This window comes from Danio rerio, chromosome 7 (assembly GCF_052040795.2).
Source record: "Danio rerio strain M-AB ecotype USA chromosome 7, GRCz13ab, whole genome shotgun sequence".
In the NCBI taxonomy this organism is placed as follows: domain Eukaryota; kingdom Metazoa; phylum Chordata; class Actinopteri; order Cypriniformes; family Danionidae; genus Danio; species Danio rerio.
Genome location: NC_141027.1, coordinates 80,528,436 through 80,548,511, shown reverse-complemented (window position 1 = coordinate 80,548,511; position 20,076 = coordinate 80,528,436). Strand labels below are relative to the sequence as shown.

Genomic DNA, 20,076 nt, shown 5'->3' with positions numbered 1-20,076 from the left:
CAAACGCACAAAAGTCTACGCATTCTATTGGATACTGCCAAAAGGGGTGTGGTATTTGGTGGAAAGTTTAGTGATTGGTTTGAAATCTTAACAGAGTCGGACCAATTGGCGCCTTGCAGCTGTCCTTTAAATACGGCAGACCGAGAGCAGAAACCATCATTCATTCTGTCTGTTTGAACTGATACTCTGAAGAAACAATGAGCGGCAGAGGCAAAACCGGAGGCAAAGCCAGAGCTAAGGCTAAGACTCGCTCATCCAGGGCTGGACTGCAGTTCCCCGTTGGTCGTGTCCACAGGCTGCTCCGCAAAGGCAACTATGCAGAGCGTGTCGGCGCCGGTGCTCCGGTGTATTTAGCGGCTGTGCTCGAATATCTGACTGCTGAGATCCTGGAGTTGGCTGGAAACGCTGCTCGGGATAACAAGAAGACCCGTATCATTCCCCGTCACCTGCAGCTGGCAGTGCGCAACGACGAGGAGCTGAACAAACTGCTGGGCGGAGTGACCATCGCTCAGGGAGGTGTGCTGCCCAACATTCAGGCGGTGCTGCTGCCCAAGAAGACCGAGAAGGCTGCCAAAGGCAAATAAGTGTTCCAGAAATCTGCATATAAACCCAAAGGCTCTTTTAAGAGCCACCCACTCCATCTAAGAAAGTGCTGATTTTCTAATACTCCCGCAACAAATCAAGCCACACCTGTTTCTGAATAAAGAGACACAAATACTAACTCTTTCGGTCATCTACCTACATACGGTACATTTAATATAAGAGTATTTTCCCGGTACTTAAAATATCAAATAAAACTACGCATTAATCGTGTTCAAAACAATTCAGGGTTGATATTAATGCTTTAATCAATATTGTGTGATCTTGACGCTTTTCTAGTATCCAGCCAAGCTTCATCAAATTTGTTCTCTAACAAATCAACTTTAGTAAAATCAGTGAGTGCAGTATTAATTAATCTCGGCTTTATTATTTAAAGCTCGGATTTGTACCCTTATTGCATTATTACTTATCAGGCTTTCCGAAATGTTTATTCTTTTTTTTCAATTATTGAGCTGCTCTATGTTGTACACTTGTTATAAATATAAGTTATATATATATATGAATTGAACTCAACTTCACATACAGTAGCCTTGATTGTTTAGTTTTTGATTACAGTCTATCAACAACAACTATGTCTTTATATACCACACCTAAACTATGTTTTGCCTTTTTATTGTAAATAAAATAGTTACAAAAACAAACAGCAAAGCATTTTGAGCGGGAAATACAGTCAGTCTCCACTTTCCGCTTGTTTGAACACAGGAGGCGCGCTGTGATTGGCCAGCAGCCACGCATCAGCCAATCACAAGCCGCTGCGTCTCAACGGCTGGAACTCGTGGGCGAGAAACGCTTTAAAAGAGGCCCGACAGCCATGCAGCGGCGTATTCAGCTTATAGATCACTAAGCAGAAGCAGCAATGGCCAGAACCAAGCAGACCGCCCGTAAATCCACCGGAGGCAAAGCCCCCAGGAAGCAGCTCGCCACTAAGGCTGCCCGCAAGAGCGCCCCGGCTACCGGTGGAGTGAAAAAGCCTCACCGTTATAGGCCTGGTACCGTGGCTCTTAGAGAGATCCGCCGCTACCAGAAGTCCACCGAGTTGCTGATCCGCAAGCTGCCTTTCCAGCGTCTGGTGCGAGAAATCGCTCAGGACTTCAAGACTGACCTGCGCTTCCAGAGCTCCGCCGTCATGGCCCTGCAGGAGTCCAGCGAGGCTTATCTGGTCGGCCTTTTCGAGGACACAAACCTGTGCGCCATCCACGCCAAGAGGGTCACCATCATGCCCAAGGACATCCAGCTGGCCCGCCGCATCCGCGGAGAGCGCGCTTAAACTACAGTTGTCCGACACACGTCAAACCCCAAAGGCTCTTTTCAGAGCCACTCAATTTACACAAAACGAGAGAATTTCTTTTATATTTAGTAGTTTAATTTACATTGACATTCGAAAGTGTGTTGTGAGAAATTAAATTTGATTACAAGAATTTTAATTATAGTAATGTTTTAATCCCATATGCCAAGCGGTTTTAAATGAGAAGCAAGCTGAACCGCTCTAAATAGTAGCTAGAAACAGTAGTCCAAGCTTTAGATGCTTCGCTTCTTTCTAAAGTCTATGGGTGTCTTGATTAAGATTTTATATATAATTAAATATTTAATATATTAAAAATAATAAATGGAAATGCATCAATTGTGGCAACAAGTCACTTGCAGCCTGCTAACGAACACTTACTGTCACAAGAATTGATTCACAATACAAAAAAAAAAAGTTTACAGAAGCTTCTATTTATAAACTTGACGCATTACATGAAGATAAGTGAACGAAGCAATAAGTAAATTACTTAATGAATGAATAAGTACATCATTTCCTGATTAGCAGATTTAGGTATTACATTTACATAAAAATAAAAAAAAACATGGATGTAAAATGATATTCATCAGATAAACAAGGAATTTTTTTCCCAGAGATGGGTTGCAGCTCGAAGGGCATCCGCTGCATAAAATCTTGCTGTATAAGTTGGTGGTTCATTCCGCTGTGGCGATCCCGGATTAATAAAAGGGACTAAGCTGACAAGAAAATGAATGAATGAATAAACAAGGAAATTATTACATGCAAGTAAGCATTAAATGTAATAAAATAATGAGAGTGGGGAGCTGTAGCGGATATTAATAAATATATTGCATTGATTTAATCTGTCAGAGAATGAGTTTTTGAAATTTTATATATTTAATTTAAGAAAGAAACACTAAGACTGCACTGCAGAAGAAATGTATAAATAAATGAAGGAATAACATTAAGGGTGCGCATGGAACCCATATGAACCCAAAATATTAACATAATTTGTCTTTTGAATTGAGAATTTGGCCTTTATATATTTACATTTAGATTAAGAATGTACTCATGCTTATTTAATTTGTGCATTATTTTTCCTTTGATAAATGCAGCTATTTCTGATTGTCCAAAATGCACATCAAACATTTAATGGGAGGCGAGCATGTGCATACACTGTGCTCATGCTTGACTGTACATACAAATGCCCCAAGCGTAAAGTAAACATGAAGTATTTGTGGAGCACGACAGACTTTCTATATCTTTATTTTATTGAATATGTATTCTTTAATTAATTTATTTTATTTTCTCTGATATAAGTATTTCATCACTGGTCCAAACTCCAGCCCAGTAGATGGCGGGAACGCACTTATCGTTTGCATGCCAACCTCCATTGTTGCTAGAAGGGATACAGTAGCGGTTGGAAGTTAACGATAGATATTTATTCTATTTATTAAATTATCCATTCGTTGTATTTTATTAAAGTCTACCACAATCATAAACAAATCCTCATGGTAATTTAAAAAATGTAAACAACTGTTGTGCAGTGTCACAAATGCTGACGTGATTGTCCGCAGCTGTATCCCTTCCAGAATCCGCAGCTGCTTTGTTGTGTGACGTTATCGGCGTGCGACGGCGCTTCTGCAGCGATGGAAAGATGCAGGAGGGCAAGAAACGAGAAAAAGAAAAGAAACGGAGCCACTGTGACCGAGAGCTGGACGATGGACAGATGAAGAGGAGGAAATCTGGGCCCAGCATGGAGGTAAGAGAGAGTCTGGACTAGCAAAGAGCGAATGTGGTGGGGTTTTCCCGTCCACTGTGTTGAAAACAGCGTCAGTGTGTGCCAGCCATGAACGTCTAAAGAAACACACTGTAACGTTACATATAGAAATATATCAGCATACATCGCCTAATCTCACCTGCGAGTTCTGCACAGATGTCACAGGGTTATTATTTGTATTAGGAATGGCTTATTCTGTTATTTATTTGTAACGGGGTCACACGATACTGCTAAAATAACCGAAATTGTTGTTAAGTGTTGCCATAAAGATAATTAGTACGATTATTATAACTTTTAAAACGCAATTTCATCATTAGTTTATCCATTTATTTAATTTATGTAATGATCATACTAAAATAAACCGGTAATGGATATTTTCAGAGCTAGTAATAAACACGCTTGTATGTGTGTGTGTGTGTGTGTGTGTGTTTATGTATATGTCTGTCACTATGTGTGTGTGTGTGTCTCTATTTGTCTTTATGATCGTGTCTTTGTATATGAATATGTCAGTCTATGTATGTGTATATATGTACGGATGAAGTCAGAATTATTCGCCCCTGTTTATTTATTTTTTTCCCAATTTCTGTTTATCAGAGAGCAGACTTCTTCAACACATTTCTAAATTCAATTCAATTCAGCTTTATTTGTATAGCGCTTTTACAATGTAGATTGTGTCAAAGCAGCTTCACATAAATGGTCATTGTAACTGGAACAGTGTAGTTCAGTTTTTAGTGTTTAAGTTCAGTTTAGTTTAGCTCAGTTCAGTGTGATTTAAAATCATTACTGAGAGATACATAATAATCATAATAGTGTTAATAACTCATCGCTAATAACTGATTTATTTTCTCTTTGCCATGATGACAGTAAATAATATTAGACTAGATATTCTTCAAGACACTTCTATACAGCTTAAAGTGACATTTAAAGGCTTCACTAGGGTAATTAGGGTAACTAGGCAGGTTAGGGTAATTAGGCAAGTTATTGTATAATGATGGTTTGTTCTGGAGACTATCGAGAAAATACATATCTTAAAGTGGCTAATAATTTTGACCCTAAATTGGTCTTAAAAAAATTAAAACTGCTTTTATTCTAGCCGAAATAAAACAAACAAGACTTTCTCCAGAATAAAAAATATTATCAGACATACTGTGAACATTTCCTCAATCTGTTCAACATCATTTGGAAAAAAAAAATTGAAAGGGGGACGAATAATTCTGACTTCAACAGTATTTGTTTGTCTGTGAATGCACGTATATGTGTTTAATATCTCGCCTGTGTGTGTGTGACAGGAGTGCAGGCAGCCTCTGGAGCCTCCGGAGGGCCCTCAGGAGCCCAGTGAGCTGGAAGACGGAGGCCTGGACCTGAGCCGGAGCTTCAAACCCATCAGCGGATACATGCAGGAGCGCAGGGAGATGCTGGAGCAGTGCTTCAGTGTGCTGGGAGAGAATAAACTGCAGGAGATGCTGCCCGATGGGCTGAAGGTCACACACGCACACACATCAGCCTTCATTCAGCATTAAAATCAATTAATAATCTGGTGTGTTCTCATAATCAACGCACAGACGCACCAACGATCTTCAATTCAGAAAAGATGAGTTTGAACACAGAATTTACTTAACAATATCACACACTGTAACAAGGGATGGAAAAGTTGACTTTGGTTTAACAATTTTTAAATCAACTATGTGCATAACTATTAATTGAAATTAATAAAATAAGTCAATTAAATTTAACATTTCCAAATTGCTCACATTTTCTAATCACTTTTTACAGTGCTGTTAAATTGTAGGATTAATTACACAGCTTCCTTATTTTTATTCTTTAATCAGATTTTAATGTTTAATGTTTTTATTTTGGATGTCGACATTTTTTGATTACAATTTAATTAAAAACATTATATTTAAAAAAAGACGAAACAAAAACTATATCATAAAAAAAACATAGTAATATGTAATATTGTTATGACAGTTTTTAGACATTGATATATTTGTTCTTTATTATTATTATTATTATTATTATTATTATTATTATAGCTTTCCAAGTAAACGATCCTGAGCAATCTTTATAAATTTGCAGTGAAAACATGGTTTTGCACTAGTTCCTCCTTTTAATTAAGTTTATCTAAATGAAGACATCATTCATTGATCGATAAAGTCTCGTATAAGCAAGTCAGTTTATATATGAAGAGTTTAGATGCAAAATCCTCTAAATCCCGTCTGAAATTTTCCTCTAAAATGAGCATTTTTATCAGGCTCATGTGTTCATGTTCAGTCATTTCACTTTTATGGCAAAGAATAAGTCCTTTTGCTGATCTTTAAAGTGAAATATCTCAACATAAACAAAGAAGGCAGCGAAAAACGTTCCTTTTCTATGGAAGTTTCAGACGGCACCTGGAGGTTTTCGCATCTGAACTCTAAAAGCGGGAGCTGGGAATGTCCTGTCACATTCATGAGACTTGTGTCAGATGCTTCAATAACCACATCTTTAATTCCCACAGGATTGTTCGCTGAATGAGATTAAGAAACTGTGCTGGGATCAGTTACTGCAGATTTCTGACATTCACCTGCTGGAGATCTTAGATGGTAAATATCAAACACCTTAACCATATTCACTCTGTGCTTGAACACGCAAACCAAACACTCACCTTTCTGTGTTTTTATTTAAAAAAATATATTATAAAACTACATTATTATTGTGATTATTAATTATTATTATTATTATTAAAAGACTATTATTATTATTATTGTCATTTATTATAAATAAAATCAAGCATTTTAAGTCCAACAATAGTAACCTAAAGGTTAATATTAAGTTTCATAATATTAATTCAACCTAAACATTTCATAATAATAACACAAAATATATATATATATTAAATATAATTTAAACTGTAAACTGTTTTATATGATACTAGTGTTATTATTTGAGAAGTAAGGGTCTCCTGTTATTCCTTGTGTGTGTGTGTGTGTGTGTGTGTGTGCGTGTTTGTGTGCAGGTAAAGAGCTGTCAGTCCTTGCTGCTCCTGAACAGAAGAGCTGCACAGACAGTCAGTGAGTCGAAAGTCCTCCATCACTTTTCTCTGATTATTAACCCCCTCAGAGGATTGATCGTGTGTTTATCCTCATCCACAGGCAGGACAGTAACGTAGACTCCACATCATCTCTGAGGGACAATCCTGACACTGAAGAAAAGCAGGGTAAAATAAACACATATCAACGCTCGACTCCTCAGTTTCCCGCTAGATTTGTGTGTCTGTGTTTTTGTGTGTGTGCTTTTGTGTGTTTTATCTATCTGTGTGTGTTGTTTGTGTGTGTTGTGTGTGTGTCTGTTTTTGTTTGTTTTATCTATCTGTGTGTGTTGTTTATATGTGCGTGTGTGTGTGTCTGTGTTTTTGTGTGTGCTTTTGTGTGTTTATCTATCTGTGTGTGTATGTGTGTGTGTCTTTGTGTTTTTGTGTGTGCTTTTGTGTGTGTTATGTTTGTGTGCGTTTATGTGTGTGTGTGTGTCTCTGTGTGTGCTTTTGTGTGTTTTATCTATCTGTGTGTGTGCGTGTGTCTGTTTTTGTGTGTGCTTTTGTGTTTTGTGTGTGTGTGTGTGTGTTTTTGTGTGTGCTTTTTGTTTTTATCTATCTGTGTGTGTGCGTGTGTGTACGTGTGTGTCTGTGTTTTTGTGTGTGCTTGTGTGTTTTATTTGTGTGTGTGTGTGTGTGTGCTTTTGTGTGTTTTATTTGTGTGTGTGTGTGTGTGTGTGTGTGTGTGTGTGTGTGTGTGTGTGCTTTTGTGTGTTTTATGTGTGTGTGTGTGTGTGTGTGTGTGTGTTTTGTGTGTGCTTTTTGTGTTTTTATCTATCTGTGTGTTGTTTGTGTGTGTACGTGTGTGTCTGTGTTTTTGTGTGTGCTTGTGTGTTTTATTTGTGTGTGTGTGTGTGTGTGCTTTTGTGTGTTTTGTGTGTGTGTGTGTGTGTGTGTGTGTGTGTGTGTGTGTGTGTTTTGTGTGTGCTTTTTGTTTTATCTGTGTGTGTGCGTGTGTGTCTGTTTTTGTGTGTGCTTTTGTGTGTTTTATTTGTGTGTGTGTGTGTGCTTTTTGTGTTTTATCTATTTGTGTGTTTTTGTGTGTGTGTGTGTGTGTGTGTGTGTGTGTGTGTGTCTGTGTCTGTGTGTTTTTGTGTGTGCTTTTGTGTGTTTTATCTATCTGTATGTGTTTTGTGTGTGTGTCTGTGTGTGTGTCTGTGTGTGTGTCTGTGTTTTTGTGTGTTTTATCTACCTGTGTCTGTTTTTATGTTTGTGTGTGTGTGTTTAGTTTCTGTGTGTGTGTGTGTGTGTGTGTGTGTGTGTGTGTGTATGTGTTGTATGTGTGTGCTTGCATGTTTGTTGCATGAATCTGTAGGTTTGCATCTTTGTGTGTGTGTGTGTGTGGGGGGGGGTTGTGAATGTGTGTATTTGTTTTTTTCATCTGCATGTGTGTGTGTGATGTGCACAGGTTCTGGAGAAGACAGTGACGTTCTCAGCATCAATGCAGAAATCGACGACAGCGACATCGAAGGCCACAAAGTGCCTAAATCTGAAGAGCCGTCACTCAAAGATGAAGCTCCACCTCCTAAAGATGAAGCCCCGCCTCCAGCCCAGCCCCCTGAACCTAAAGTGGAGCTCCAGCAGGACATCGAGCGGAGCGTCAGTGAGATCCTCAGCTGCTCTGAGTCCCGCAAGGAGCCGAGCGCAGAGAGAGCCGGAGCTCCAGAAACTGCAGAAAAGCACCCGTCAGCTCAACAGCTGGAGCTCCTGGAGCTGGAGATGAGGGCCAGAGCCATTAAAGCACTCATGAAGGCCGGAGAGAGCAAAAAACACACGCAACCCCACTGAACATGGACAAATCATTGGGAATATTGACTAAAACACACTTTAAGTTCCTGAAATGTCCGACAGATTTGCTGTGGATCATGACAATTATTAGAATTTGATATAATAATGTTTTGTTGTTATTAAAAAAATCCCTTAAATACTAGATGTCTGTTGGATGCTTGATTCTGATTGGCTGATGGTCACTCAGGTATTCGGTCATTGTTAGATAAAGGCACAGCTAAAAGTAGTTCCGGCAGATTTTGAGTGCATTACAGCTCCACATCACACTGCTGAATGATTAGTTATTTCAGAGGTATCACAGTCAGAAGTCGCATTAGAACAGAAGGAGGAAGAGGAGATGTGAAACACACAGGAGGACTCAAGCTGTGTTCTCATCCCCCTAGGCACCCTGACTGGCTCCTCACCCAGCACAGACTCCTTGGCACTGAAAACCGCCCTGCACATCCCAGCACACTACACCCTTGCTCCATATCCCTAATAATACCTTATAGCTTGTCTCTCTGTCCATGTGATCTCTCACCTGCGGCATCTGGTGGAGAATGCGGGCAGTTTGAGGGGTCCCACATGACACGGGTATTAACATCTGGACTGTTTTTTCCCGGGGCTGAAGATGGACGACATCCTCTGCCTGATGTCGTTGCAGTTAGTGATGCTGTGTTCAGATCAGACATGGAAGAAGTGTCCTAGGTGGACCTCTGAAAGGATCTAGTGGACTCAGACACAGCTTCAAACTAATCGACGCTGTTTATTAGCCTGCATAAAGCATATAAACACAGCTAATCTCTCAATTGAATCAATGTTAGCCATTTAGCAATGAAGCTAAAGTCACCAGGCAGGCAGAAGCCCAGCCCATCACGCGAATCCGCATCTCTTGTGAAGTGAATTTGAAGTGCAAATGAAACAAGTAAACTCATAAAGTTCACGTGTCTATTAGGTAGTGCTAACGTCTCACAGCAAGAAGTTTGAGCCCTGTTGGCATGGGTTTCCTGGGTTTAGTCCAATCACATGAATTGGGTAGGCTAAATTGGCTGTAGTGTATGAGTGAGTGTGTGAATGACTGTGTATGAGTGTTTCCCAATGATATGTTGCAGCTGGAAGGGCATCGACTATGTAAAACATATGTAAGATAAGTTGGCAGTTCATTCCGCTGTGGCAACCCTTATTAAAGGAACTAAGCCGAAAAGAAAATGAATGAATGACTACTAAATATATACCGAATAAGACCTCGGTTTTTGTCTATACAAGACATTGTTTTGGCGGTGTTTGAGTATTACATTGTCTCACGGATTAAAATGTGTCTGTTTATGTATGTTCAATGATGGTTTGTTCATGTATTTACACATTTGAGAGGATGTGTTTGCGTATTTGTTTCAGTGATTAATGCGTTTTATTTAGGCAAGTTTGACAGCATTTATTTATTTATTTTAAGACCCTTATGATTAAACAGCGTGAGTTAATTCATTACTTATCAAATTGGCTTCCGTAACTTACAGTGTGAAGTGCGCATGCGCGCTGCCAAACTCTCTCTGTAAACATCAGTAATTTCAGCCAGCAGATTCTCAAATAAAGAGCTGAAAAGTGTTTTCAGCCTCTCCTGGAAAACTCCCAGCGCTCTGCTATCCGCCATCACCAAGATTAAACTAATAAAGCTCCGCGAATTAAGTCTTTTATTCACACTTTTTACGGAAACAGCGCCACAGCTAAAGTTTGATGCAACGTCCTGCGTCACGTTGGCGTGTGACGCAGACTCCTGATGCGTCTGGTCACGTGGTTCGATGTGCGTAAACAGAACACAGCTTTCATATTATTAATTTTTATATTTTAAGTATTAATTTAAATTTATTTAATTAATTACTATTTATAAATACGCATTTATAAAACACGTGCATTTTTAAAAAGTTCTCAGCAGGTGAGAAGGGGCGGGGCTGGAATCAATGCAGCTCTCAGTTCATATTCATAACAAAACGAGGAAAAATCAGGAGTTTTCATCAGCTGCTGAACACTACTGAAGCTTCACGCTGCAGTAATTACAGGTACGTGTACAACTTTATCTTTTATGGCTATTTGAAACTCGTAAATCTTTGAAAATGATGTGTTTTTCGTTTAAACGTATACGTTAAGTAGATTAACCTGAGTATCCAACGCAACAAGTGGGTCAGAGCCAACTGTTAGTGTACAGGTTTAGCTTAAAAGCGTTATTATATATACAATGAATGCCTGTCATAGATGCTTATGCTACTTATTTTAATTAATTTACTGTTAAATCAAATTGACATCCGCTTTGTTGTATAATGGAAGACGTGTTTGTTTGACTAAAGCTTTCACCAAGTGACCAGAACACCGGAGAAGCAGAGAGTTGTGTGTATTGTATAAGGATGAATGAATCATTTGTGTTGCGGTCTTTATTGTTCGCGTTAAAGCTTCCAGGTTTGTGTTTGTGTTAGAGCCTCGTGTCAACTTGTTCACATATTGTTTTAGCGATTATTAGCTCTCTAACTGACTTTCTGTGAGTAAATACAATGGCTAAGTATGATATTTTGGTTTTTATATTGAATTCAAGCTGTGTTTTGTGAGATGAATATAGTAATCTTCTTTAGCGTGTATAGAGGTTGTGATTGGTTCAGAATCAACAGCGCTGAAAAACGGAACGCTTATTACGTGACCAGACTGATTCTTGAGTTGAGTTTCGAGAAACAATTGACATTTGTAGACGCTCTGACATTATGACGTTGAGTGGGAATATGTTATACTATGATGTACACCCAGCTAACCGCGTCCAGCCCCTAATAATCGCCTAAACACTCGAGATATTTTACTAATATTGATATTTGCAGGCAGCAGGTCTGATCATTTCAGTTTAGTAGTTTTGCTTTCACTTTTGAGTATTTCTGCAACTGAAGATAAAGCAGGTTCTTCTGTTGAGACAGAACTTCCAGGGTTAGTGGTTGCTTATATCTGTATTACTGTCATTTCAATATGTTTTCTGTCATTCCGCTTGAATAATCATTATTACATACATTATATTAAGTGCAGGACAAAATAATGATGTTTTGTTATATTTAAGTTCAACAAAAATAAAATATTAAATAAAATTACATAAAAAATAATAAATGAAATAAAGTATTTTATGATATTGTATTAAACTGTATTGGCTTATTGTTTTATTTTAAATGCTTTGGGTTTAGGGACATATATTTATAATAAACTTTGTACATAATGCATATTGTCTCCTCTAAACCCTTAAAACCAACCCTCACAGGAAACAATCTGCATTTATTTATTTATTTATTTATTTATTTCCTCTTCAAAGTCCTTAATTCTATGCGATTAGCAGCCATCTTCCTCATGAAAATGAAAAAAAGTCGCCTCAACGTCAACAGATAACATGGATTGTTAGACTTCCTGTATTTGCATGTTTAAAACATAAATTAAATATTAGGTGGTTAAAACCCTGCATAATTGTGATAATATGACTCGTCTTTCTCAGCAGAGTTAAGCTGTTGTTTTTTTTCGTAAAAAAAAATAAGAGAGGCCGTGTTCACTCCGCTCCATGCTAAACTAAAGTGTTTTTTAATAATCGAATATCACAATGTTGCGCGACATAAGTCAATTATGAAATTCGTTGCGAACGATTTTAGTAATCGTTTTTTTGCGATTTAATTGATTCGTTGTTGCAGACTTAACATTGCAACTGATGCACATTTATACAATACAAACGAATAGGCATGGGCTAAAGGTATTATAACCTTGGACAAAAATAGTATGGATTCCTTTACAACTTATAGACTAAAGAACATTTTAGCAGTTTTAAAACCTTGACTTTTTTTCAAACTGCGATTAAAACTTGACAAACGAACTCCAGCTTTATGTTATCTGTCCAGATGGCGTCATCAACCGGAGATAGCAGCGTTCTGGAGGAGGAGCTGACCTGTCCGGTGTGTCTGGATTTGTACCGTGATCCACACCTGCTGCCCTGCGGACACAACTTCTGCCTGCAGTGTTTACGAAGACTAAAGGGCCGCTCAGAGCGCGGCCGGTTGCGTTGTCCTGAGTGCCGGCAGACCCACCGCTGTGCTGCCGCTTGGCAGAAAAACTTTAAGCTAGCCAACATCACTGACGGTTTCCGGCGCCGCAGCCAACCAGAGCGCAGCACACAGAGCCGCAGCGAGCCAGAGCACAGCCGCACAGAAGTGCAGTGCGATTACTGTCCAGCAGAGGGCGCTGATGGAGGGAAAGCGGTAAAAACGTGTTTAAAGTGCGAAGTGTCAATGTGTCCGACACACGTACGGCCTCACCTGGAGCTGCCGGCGTTCAGAGAGCATCCGCTGGTGGAACCGCTTGCTGACATGAGCATGAGGAAGTGCTCCGATCACGACGAGATGCTTCGCTATTACTGCGTCGACGAGCGCTTGTTTCTGTGTAACGCGTGCACCATTGAGGGAACGCACAGCGGACACACAATCAAAACACTGAAGAACGCCATGAAAGACTTGAAGGTGAGTTTGTTCACATTTGTAGACGTTTGTCCTGTTTAAAAACATTACAAAGTCCTCCTAAAAGGATTGAAAGTAGCTAAAGTAGTAAAAAAAAATTTAATATTATTTTTTTTGGTCCATTTTGACTTATTGAGTCAATCACTGGATTCCCACAAAAGGAAAACTTCTATAATTTATCTCTCGCAATGTGTAAGTGTGCTTTTTTTTCTCTGCGTTTTTTTATAGTTGTTTGTTTATTTACAATCCATCTGCCAATTTAGAAAGGTAATGGAATAATTAACGTCAAAAATAGCAGACTACTTGCTATACAAACAGTTGTGTCTATGACTACATAAAACAGAATTTCTGTTAGGACACGATTCAGTTTTCACTTTGTATTGGCAAGAAGAAACATGTTGACAGCAAGACTCGTTAAGAGAGTAATCTGAATTTACATATAATTGAAAGTACTTAAAATTAGTGTAACCTTGCTTGTAACCAGACTGCAGTTACTTTATGTTAATATATATATATATATATATATATATATATATATATATATATATATATATATATATTTTTTTTTTTTTTTTTTTTACGCAATATCATTAATTCATTCTTTTTATTTATTAATTTTATTTTAATTTAATTTAATTCCGTTATTAATTTTATTTATTAATTCGTTTAGTTTTATTTTTTCCTAATTAACTTGCTTCGTATATACCTGATTCCGATTGGTCAGTCACGACATTCCAAGCTATGTTATTCAGAGATAACAACCGCCGCATAACACTGACTCATCTGCGAACAGCGAATCATCTTGATTGAATTGTTTGACTGTTTGGCGCCATCTAGTGACTTAATGCATAAGTTAGTGTAAACTCCATTCAACAGTTTTCTTCCCACGTTTACATAGGACGTGGCCTATGCACCTCATTTTGTTTATAAATGTGACTCTCATGTTCTGCTTTTCTCTCCCAGGCTTTTCTGGACATTCAGCAGCACAAGACAAGTCGGAAACTCCTGAAGGTGGAGCGCAACAAACAGGAGCAAACGGAGATCGAGAGACACGCAAAGGTGAAAACAGTAGTGAAGTCATTAGTTATTTTCTTTTTATATATATATATATATATATATATATATATATATATATATACATATATATATATATACATATATATATATTCATTTTTATTTGTTTATTTATTTTAGTTTGGCTGGAATTATAGCAGTGTTATTAATTTATTTTTTTTAATCATTGTGAGGTCAATATTTGTAACCTATTTATTTTTCTATTGTCTACAGAACAAACTGTGTTTTAGAAAATCTCTTCAAATAAAAAAATTATATATTAATTAGACAATTCTTTTATTTCTTCATTTATTTATTTATTTTATTTTTATGTAAGTTACCCAGCACTTGTCTTGTTCATTCAGACGTGTGTTGTGTTTGTAGGTCTATCGGGACGACACGGACCAGCATCTGGAGGCGTTCAGAGAGAGCTCTGTTGCACATCTGGACGGTTTTCTGTCTTCTCTGCGTGATAGCATGAGCTCGTATGATGCGGAGCAGAGTTTAGGAGTCCAGCAGAACCTGAGCCGCATCTCGCAGGACCAGAGCCGGCTGCAGGAGGTGCGATCCGGCTTCCAGAGGCTGCAGCAGCAGAGCGACGCCTTCCAGTTCATCAAGGTAAATGCAGAAAAACACTCACATTCATGGTTTAAGAAAGTTTTTTTTATTTATTTATTAATGGTTTTTCTGTTATTATTCTTCATTACTGTGATTTTTAAAATTGAGAAATTATTTTTATTTTATTTTTGTCATTACATGAATATAAAGTAAACATTTACATTAGCAGTTAAATTACATTTTAATATATCTGTGAATCAATACATTAGCAATAATATATGAATTAATTAGTATATTAATAATATATTAATAATAATAATAATGTACATTAGGAAACAATTCTTATTTTTTTTTCTCTCTCTCTTTTGGCTTTCTCTCTTCTCTTTTAAGGATTATAATTCATCTATGAAAAGGTAAGGCAGATTCAGTCAATTGTGCTTTTTTTTGAGTATTTTTTTTACCCATTGAGCAACACACACATACACACATACACAGACACACACAGACACACACAGACACACACACACACACACGTTCAGATTAAATTAAATGTAACAGCTGTTTTTCTCTGTGTGTGCGCATGTGCGTGTATCTGTATGTGTATGCATGCATGTGTTTTTGTGTCTGTCTCTCTGTATGTGTCTGTATTGTGGCGTGTGTTTGTGTCTGTCTCTCTCTCTCTCTTTGTGTGGGTGTGCATGCATGTGTGTGTCAGGTACCGCAGACTGCTGAGGAAGCCGCTGTTTTTCCCTGATGAGCCGGCGGTGGACACTGAGCCGCTGTATGAAACGATGGAGGGAAAGATGGAGGAGTTCATGGCTGAGCTGCGGCAGAGCACCAGCACACTGCTCAACACCGTCTGTGAGTTGATTGTTATTATACAACATGCGTTCATCCATTGGAAATAACGAATTTGCGCACGCAAAAGACGTGATATGTGAACGGCCCGTTAAACACTGCTAGCCTTAGGGGCCGATCACACTGAACGCACTTTTCCACAAAAGAAGTGCTGTGCGCTTTTTATGTCACTAGGCAATGACTGAATCAGCTGCGTAATCTGCGTGTTGCTGTTGATATTAATATAGCTTTAATATTTAATAAAATTGTGATATTCCAGACTTGTGATCCGTACAGCACCAGATAACTCAAAACAGTAACCACTAGTCTCTCCTTCATCTTCTAAAGTCTCCATAGTCGTCTTGACAACACAAATACTGCTGTCAACTCAATGGAAATCCCACCTCTGCTTTCATTGATTGGAGAATGATGTAACATGCTTTTTTCCGCTCAGAGTTGACTTTTTTTTTTTAACTGCAAGCGCACAACGCGCAACGGCAAAAACGCGAGGCGCAGCAGATTGTTAAAATGCAAGGCGCACAACGCACGTAGCAGCGCATTTATACTTCTGCATGCCGTTTCTGTTGTTTTGCAATAACACTTCCAAAACACTAGTGGGCATTAAGGGTGTTTATGTTCCTCTGTGTCGAGTTTCTTCCCTGGTGTTTTATTTTTTCTGGACGCTTCCTGAATGTACAAGTGGCTCAAACTCGCTCATTTTAAGGCGGAAACCGGCGGACGTGCAACAACTTTAACCATGAGGTAAACACAAAACAAAACTTTCCATCTGGATCTCCTACACGAGACTCCACACTTGTAAACAATCACTCCTTCGGGCTTGCGCGGCTCTCTGTCCCGCCCACGCCCTTCAGCACTACCCAGCTGACCAATCACAGAGCTTGCGCTAAGAGTCGTTGCAACATGTAGTTACAATTTAGAGAGGTGTGCCACGGCATAGGGCTATGCGTCAACACGTAGGCTGCGCCGTAGCATGCACATGCGCTTGACGGAGAAGTATAAATCAGCTTTAAGGCATATTTAATCCTTATTTGCATGCGTATTAGCCTCGGTGTACAAGCTTGGAACTTTAAACTAGCGCACAGTTGACAACTTTTAGTTGCAGCAGTTTCATTCCATGCAACTGAAACACGATATTAAGAAGCCTTTACAATTAATTAACCATGACTAATAAAAGCGTGGTTAATAGTGAAATCAGTTAATCGTTGCATTCCTTAATGTCAGACGATTGAGAAAAAGATTTGTTATTACTTTTAATGAATTTGGTGGTCAGAATTCTCTAAATATTTAGCATATTTTAGATGCTAATTGATAATAATCCCTGATGCATGTATGGAAGCACTAAAACATGAGTAAATCCCTATAAAAACATAGTGATGGAAGAAATTAAGCTTTTTGAAGAATCAAAACTATCAAAATAGTTCTGAAGCGTTTCAAAACACCAATGCTAGCGACACCTGCTGGTCAAATAGTGTAAACGCGACAAACTCAGGCAGAAAATGCATTAAAATTCCTAACATTTAAATTAAAAGTATAACCTATAAGTGCACTTCTCATCTAATATCATTATGTAGACGCCTTTAATATTTACTGTGTTGTTTTATATTTATTATAACTGTAAATCTCAGGCTAAGTGGCTCCTGTCACTGTTCATCTAAAACTCCACATCTATAATCCTCTTAGTCTATGCTGTTATAAATAATTATCTTCAGCAGCTCAAACACTCTAATGGCTAATGGACAGACGGCTGCTTCTCACTAGAGATGCTAATGAGGTAGACTAGTGGGCGGGGCTTTCCCCTCTGATGACACGTACAAAGGGAGAATGTCAATCACAGTGCTTCATTCATCAAGTCTGATTATAGCAAACACAAGTAACTCATGTCCACCAATAGAGGCTGGAGATATTCACACACTCCCGCCTGTGTTCAAACCCTTTATAAAGGTGATTGATTACATATTGAAAAGTGTTATTTAATAAAAACTGAACATTAAGGGAAATAGTTAACATATTATGAGCTTTATAAACAAAACAGCCTCCTGTCTGCTTTATAAAGGTGAATTTGAGGGTGCAGACGGTGAGGAGGAGGATGAAAATGAAGACGAGGAGAGTTTTGATGAGGATGATGATGATGATGAAGACGACAGTGAGGAAGAAATGAGGAGTGAAGAAGAGGAAGAAGAAGGGCAAATCCTCACAGCGTCTGATGATGAAGATTACACCCCGGAAGAAGAGGAGGAGGAGGATGAAGACTAGAAGAGGTGCAGCTCCATTATAAGACACTTCAGCAGATATTTTTGATTCAAGATACATTTATTCCTGTTTGTATTCACTAAGAAGCGCTTGTGTTGGATTAATCTACGGATTGAACTATTATTTGATGGAGTTCATATGATTTTGATGGTGTTTTTGGTAAAGGAGAGCAGGTTTCTGTGTTGAAGCTCATGTTGTGTTCATATTGATGCTGATTGGAAACGGGTTTGATTTGCACTTTTCTCTTTATTCTCTGCTAAATGTTGCTGTGTTTTTCATCTAAAGATAAATCTAATATTGTTTTGTAAGAAAAGCTGATGTATGTATGAAGAAGAGTATAATAAATATTGTTTCATAATCTGTTTGTCAACGTCTCACAATTACTAATCATTCATTTTACTGTCCTTGACGTTTGTTTTAAATTAAAGGTTAGAAAGCATCGATTATATAAATGACATTATTATCCTCATTTACATGTTGCTTTTGTTAAAAAGTAAAGATATTCATATTCAATTCCAGTTTATTTGTATGTCGCTTTTTTATTGTTTCAAAGAAGCTTTTTCATAAGGGGCACATTGCATTACAATCGGAAGTTATTTGATATACAGGAGACATCAGTAACCTGCAATTTTATAGCATATTGGTGATGTCTATATTTACATATATAATAACATGTCAAGTGTAAGACTGACGCTTTTACAATTTGATAGCTTTAATGCTGGAAGACTGAAGATTCTGCAAACCTGTTCTTGACATGTAGACCAAATGCAGGACGCCTATCCATAACCTTTGATCAGATCGGGGGTTACTTGGCCTGAAATTTGCAATGATTTAATACATAGTTAAAAACTACTAGATCTGGGTAGATACAATGGGAGATAATGCTAATTGTTGCAATAAAAAGCTAAAATGCGGAATAAATCTGCTGATAATTTACGATTTATTTTCACTATTATTTACTATTTTATATGCACCGAGGCATTTTAATAAAGCGTTGCAGTTCAGTCTGATAATTTACTCTTCTTCAATTACCTTTTTATTTATTTAACCTGGAAACAAAGTTCTAATAAAACATTAGCTCACAATAAAAATTAAAACAGGTTTGGAACCAAATGAGATTAAATACTAGTCAGTTAATATTAGTTCAGTAGAACTCAACACTAAAATTAACCAGTGTTACATCGTTGATTATTGTGAACAAAAGCCCTTTACACGAAATATTTGGGTGGCTCTTAAAAGAGCCTTTGTGTTGGTATCAGTGAGAGCTCTACTTTGAGCTGGTGTATTTGGTGACGGCCTTGGTGCCCTCGGACACGGCGTGTTTGGCCAACTCTCCGGGCAGCAGCAGCCGCACGGCGGTCTGGATCTCTCTGGAGGTGATGGTGGAGCGCTTGTTGTAGTGGGCGAGACGAGAAGCCTCACCGGCGATGCGCTCGAAGATGTCGTTGACGAACGAGTTCATGATGCCCATGGCCTTGGAGGAGATGCCGGTGTCAGGATGGACCTGCTTCAGCACTTTGTACACGTAGATGGCGTAGCTCTCCTTCCTGGTCCTCTTGCGCTTCTTTCCTCCTTTACCGGCGGTCTTCGTTACGGCTTTCTTCGAGCCCTTCTTGGGCGCAGCTTTAGCGGGTTCAGGCATGATGAAACTGTGTGATTAAAATCTCACGAGTGTATAAAATGGGAGCCGTACGGGGGTTTATATTCACTACTGTATGCTAATTTACAGACGCTCTGATTGTGTGATTTCATAAGCCAAACCCACAAACTCACATTTCATTGGAGAACACGTTGCAGAACTAAAGCCAATCGCAGGCGCTTAAATAAACGCTCCGCCTTACGATTCAAATTTTAACGACACCCTTCAAGGTGCTCTGTTCCCTTTGTTTCGTTTCCCGCTCATTTTAAGCTTTATTCTTTTGTAATAAATAGGCAAAGCTATAAATCAGGCATGTAGAGCCTTAAAAACAAAAGTTTATTACTTTAGAAAAACGATTAAGCCCTTTGAGCAAAAGCCTTTAAATGTATTTAAAATAATGTTCTTAACATATCGTTCAAAAGTAGCATAAACTGCATTTTTATAGTTTATTATTAGATTATGTTCATGGCTGTGAGTTTAAGAAAGCAGGTTTTCTGTAGTCTGCGTTATATATGCACAAGCAATAAAATAAATGGTTATAATAAAATAAAGACTTAACATGTAATTAACAGGGCCAGAGAGAATCTGCGGACATTTTTTTGCCATTTCTTCAGAGAATTTGGTAAAAAGTGCGGATTTATTCTTAATAATTGAGTATCATAGCTAAAACTTAACAGACAAAATAAAATTATACATACATTGACTTATTCTGCAATGCAAATCCAA

General features: G+C 38.2%; 5 protein-coding genes across 8 annotated transcripts; 4 read left to right on the top strand and 1 right to left on the bottom strand.

The window, feature by feature from the left end:
* The first annotated feature begins 155 nt into the window (after window positions 1-155).
* LOC570115 (histone H2A) lies at window positions 156-633 on the top strand. The gene has a single exon (XM_087262483.1). The coding sequence runs from the start codon at window positions 198-200 to the stop codon at window positions 582-584; it is 387 nt and encodes a 128-aa protein (XP_087118609.1). The 5' UTR covers window positions 156-197; the 3' UTR covers window positions 585-633.
* LOC108190747 (histone H3) lies at window positions 156-1,918 on the top strand. Its single transcript, XM_087262480.1, has one exon. It carries the CDS (start codon window positions 1,457-1,459, stop codon window positions 1,865-1,867), a length of 411 nt encoding a protein of 136 aa, XP_087118606.1. The 5' UTR covers window positions 156-1,456; the 3' UTR covers window positions 1,868-1,918.
* caap1 (caspase activity and apoptosis inhibitor 1) lies at window positions 1,422-10,101 on the top strand. 3 transcript variants are annotated; one of them, XM_087258607.1, is made up of 6 exons: window positions 1,422-3,623; window positions 4,931-5,122; window positions 6,139-6,223; window positions 6,637-6,691; window positions 6,773-7,624; window positions 8,027-8,641. In XM_087258607.1, the coding sequence occupies exons 1-6, from the start codon at window positions 3,519-3,521 to the stop codon at window positions 8,067-8,069; spliced, it is 1,332 nt and encodes a 443-aa protein (XP_087114733.1). In that variant the 5' UTR covers window positions 1,422-3,518; the 3' UTR covers window positions 8,070-8,641. The 3 variants fall into 3 exon arrangements, with proteins under 3 accessions (XP_087114733.1, XP_087114732.1, NP_001313632.1); XM_087258606.1 differs by having other exon boundaries at window positions 6,773-7,673; NM_001326703.2 differs by having other exon boundaries at window positions 3,489-3,623; window positions 6,773-6,837; window positions 8,120-10,101.
* Window positions 10,102-10,228: 127 nt separating this feature from the next.
* Window positions 10,229-18,069, top strand: zgc:92594. Of its 2 annotated transcripts, XM_088651038.1 has the most exons (8): window positions 10,229-10,276; window positions 10,399-10,532; window positions 12,381-12,995; window positions 13,956-14,051; window positions 14,430-14,663; window positions 14,994-15,016; window positions 15,319-15,464; window positions 17,515-18,069. In XM_088651038.1, exons 3-8 carry the CDS (start codon window positions 12,381-12,383, stop codon window positions 17,712-17,714), a joined length of 1,314 nt encoding a protein of 437 aa, XP_088507164.1. In that variant the 5' UTR covers window positions 10,229-10,276; window positions 10,399-10,532; the 3' UTR covers window positions 17,715-18,069. The 2 variants fall into 2 exon arrangements, with proteins under 2 accessions (XP_088507164.1, NP_001002723.2); NM_001002723.2 differs by lacking the exon at window positions 10,229-10,276 and having other exon boundaries at window positions 10,455-10,532.
* Window positions 17,948-19,386, bottom strand: zgc:173587. Its single transcript, NM_001109836.1, is given in 1 exon segment — window positions 17,948-19,386. A coding segment is annotated over 1 exon segment (375 nt). The 5' UTR covers window positions 19,354-19,386; the 3' UTR covers window positions 17,948-18,978.
* Between the last annotated feature and the right edge of the window lie 690 nt (window positions 19,387-20,076).

What these genes read in the sequence shown, in the direction of transcription:
- LOC570115 (XM_087262483.1), top strand. Translation starts at nt 198, where the DNA reads ATGAGCGGCAGAGGCAAAACCGGAGGCAAAGCCAGAGCTAAGGCTAAG.
- LOC108190747 (XM_087262480.1), top strand. Translation starts at nt 1,457, where the DNA reads ATGGCCAGAACCAAGCAGACCGCCCGTAAATCCACCGGAGGCAAAGCC.
- caap1 (XM_087258606.1), top strand. Translation starts at nt 3,519, where the DNA reads ATGCAGGAGGGCAAGAAACGAGAAAAAGAAAAGAAACGGAGCCACTGT. An exon ending in AATCTGGGCCCAGCATGGAG is followed by an intron (nt 3,624 to 4,930) that starts GTAAGAGAGAGT and finishes TGTGTGTGACAG; the next exon opens with GAGTGCAGGCAGCCTCTGGA. An exon ending in GTGTGTGTGCGTGTGTGTCT is followed by an intron (nt 7,674 to 8,026) that starts GTTTTTGTGTGT and finishes ATGAATCTGTAG; the next exon opens with GTTTGCATCTTTGTGTGTGT.
- zgc:92594 (XM_088651038.1), top strand. Translation starts at nt 12,381, where the DNA reads ATGGCGTCATCAACCGGAGATAGCAGCGTTCTGGAGGAGGAGCTGACC. An exon ending in ACGCCATGAAAGACTTGAAG is followed by an intron (nt 12,996 to 13,955) that starts GTGAGTTTGTTC and finishes TTTCTCTCCCAG; the next exon opens with GCTTTTCTGGACATTCAGCA. An exon ending in AGATCGAGAGACACGCAAAG is followed by an intron (nt 14,052 to 14,429) that starts GTGAAAACAGTA and finishes TTGTGTTTGTAG; the next exon opens with GTCTATCGGGACGACACGGA.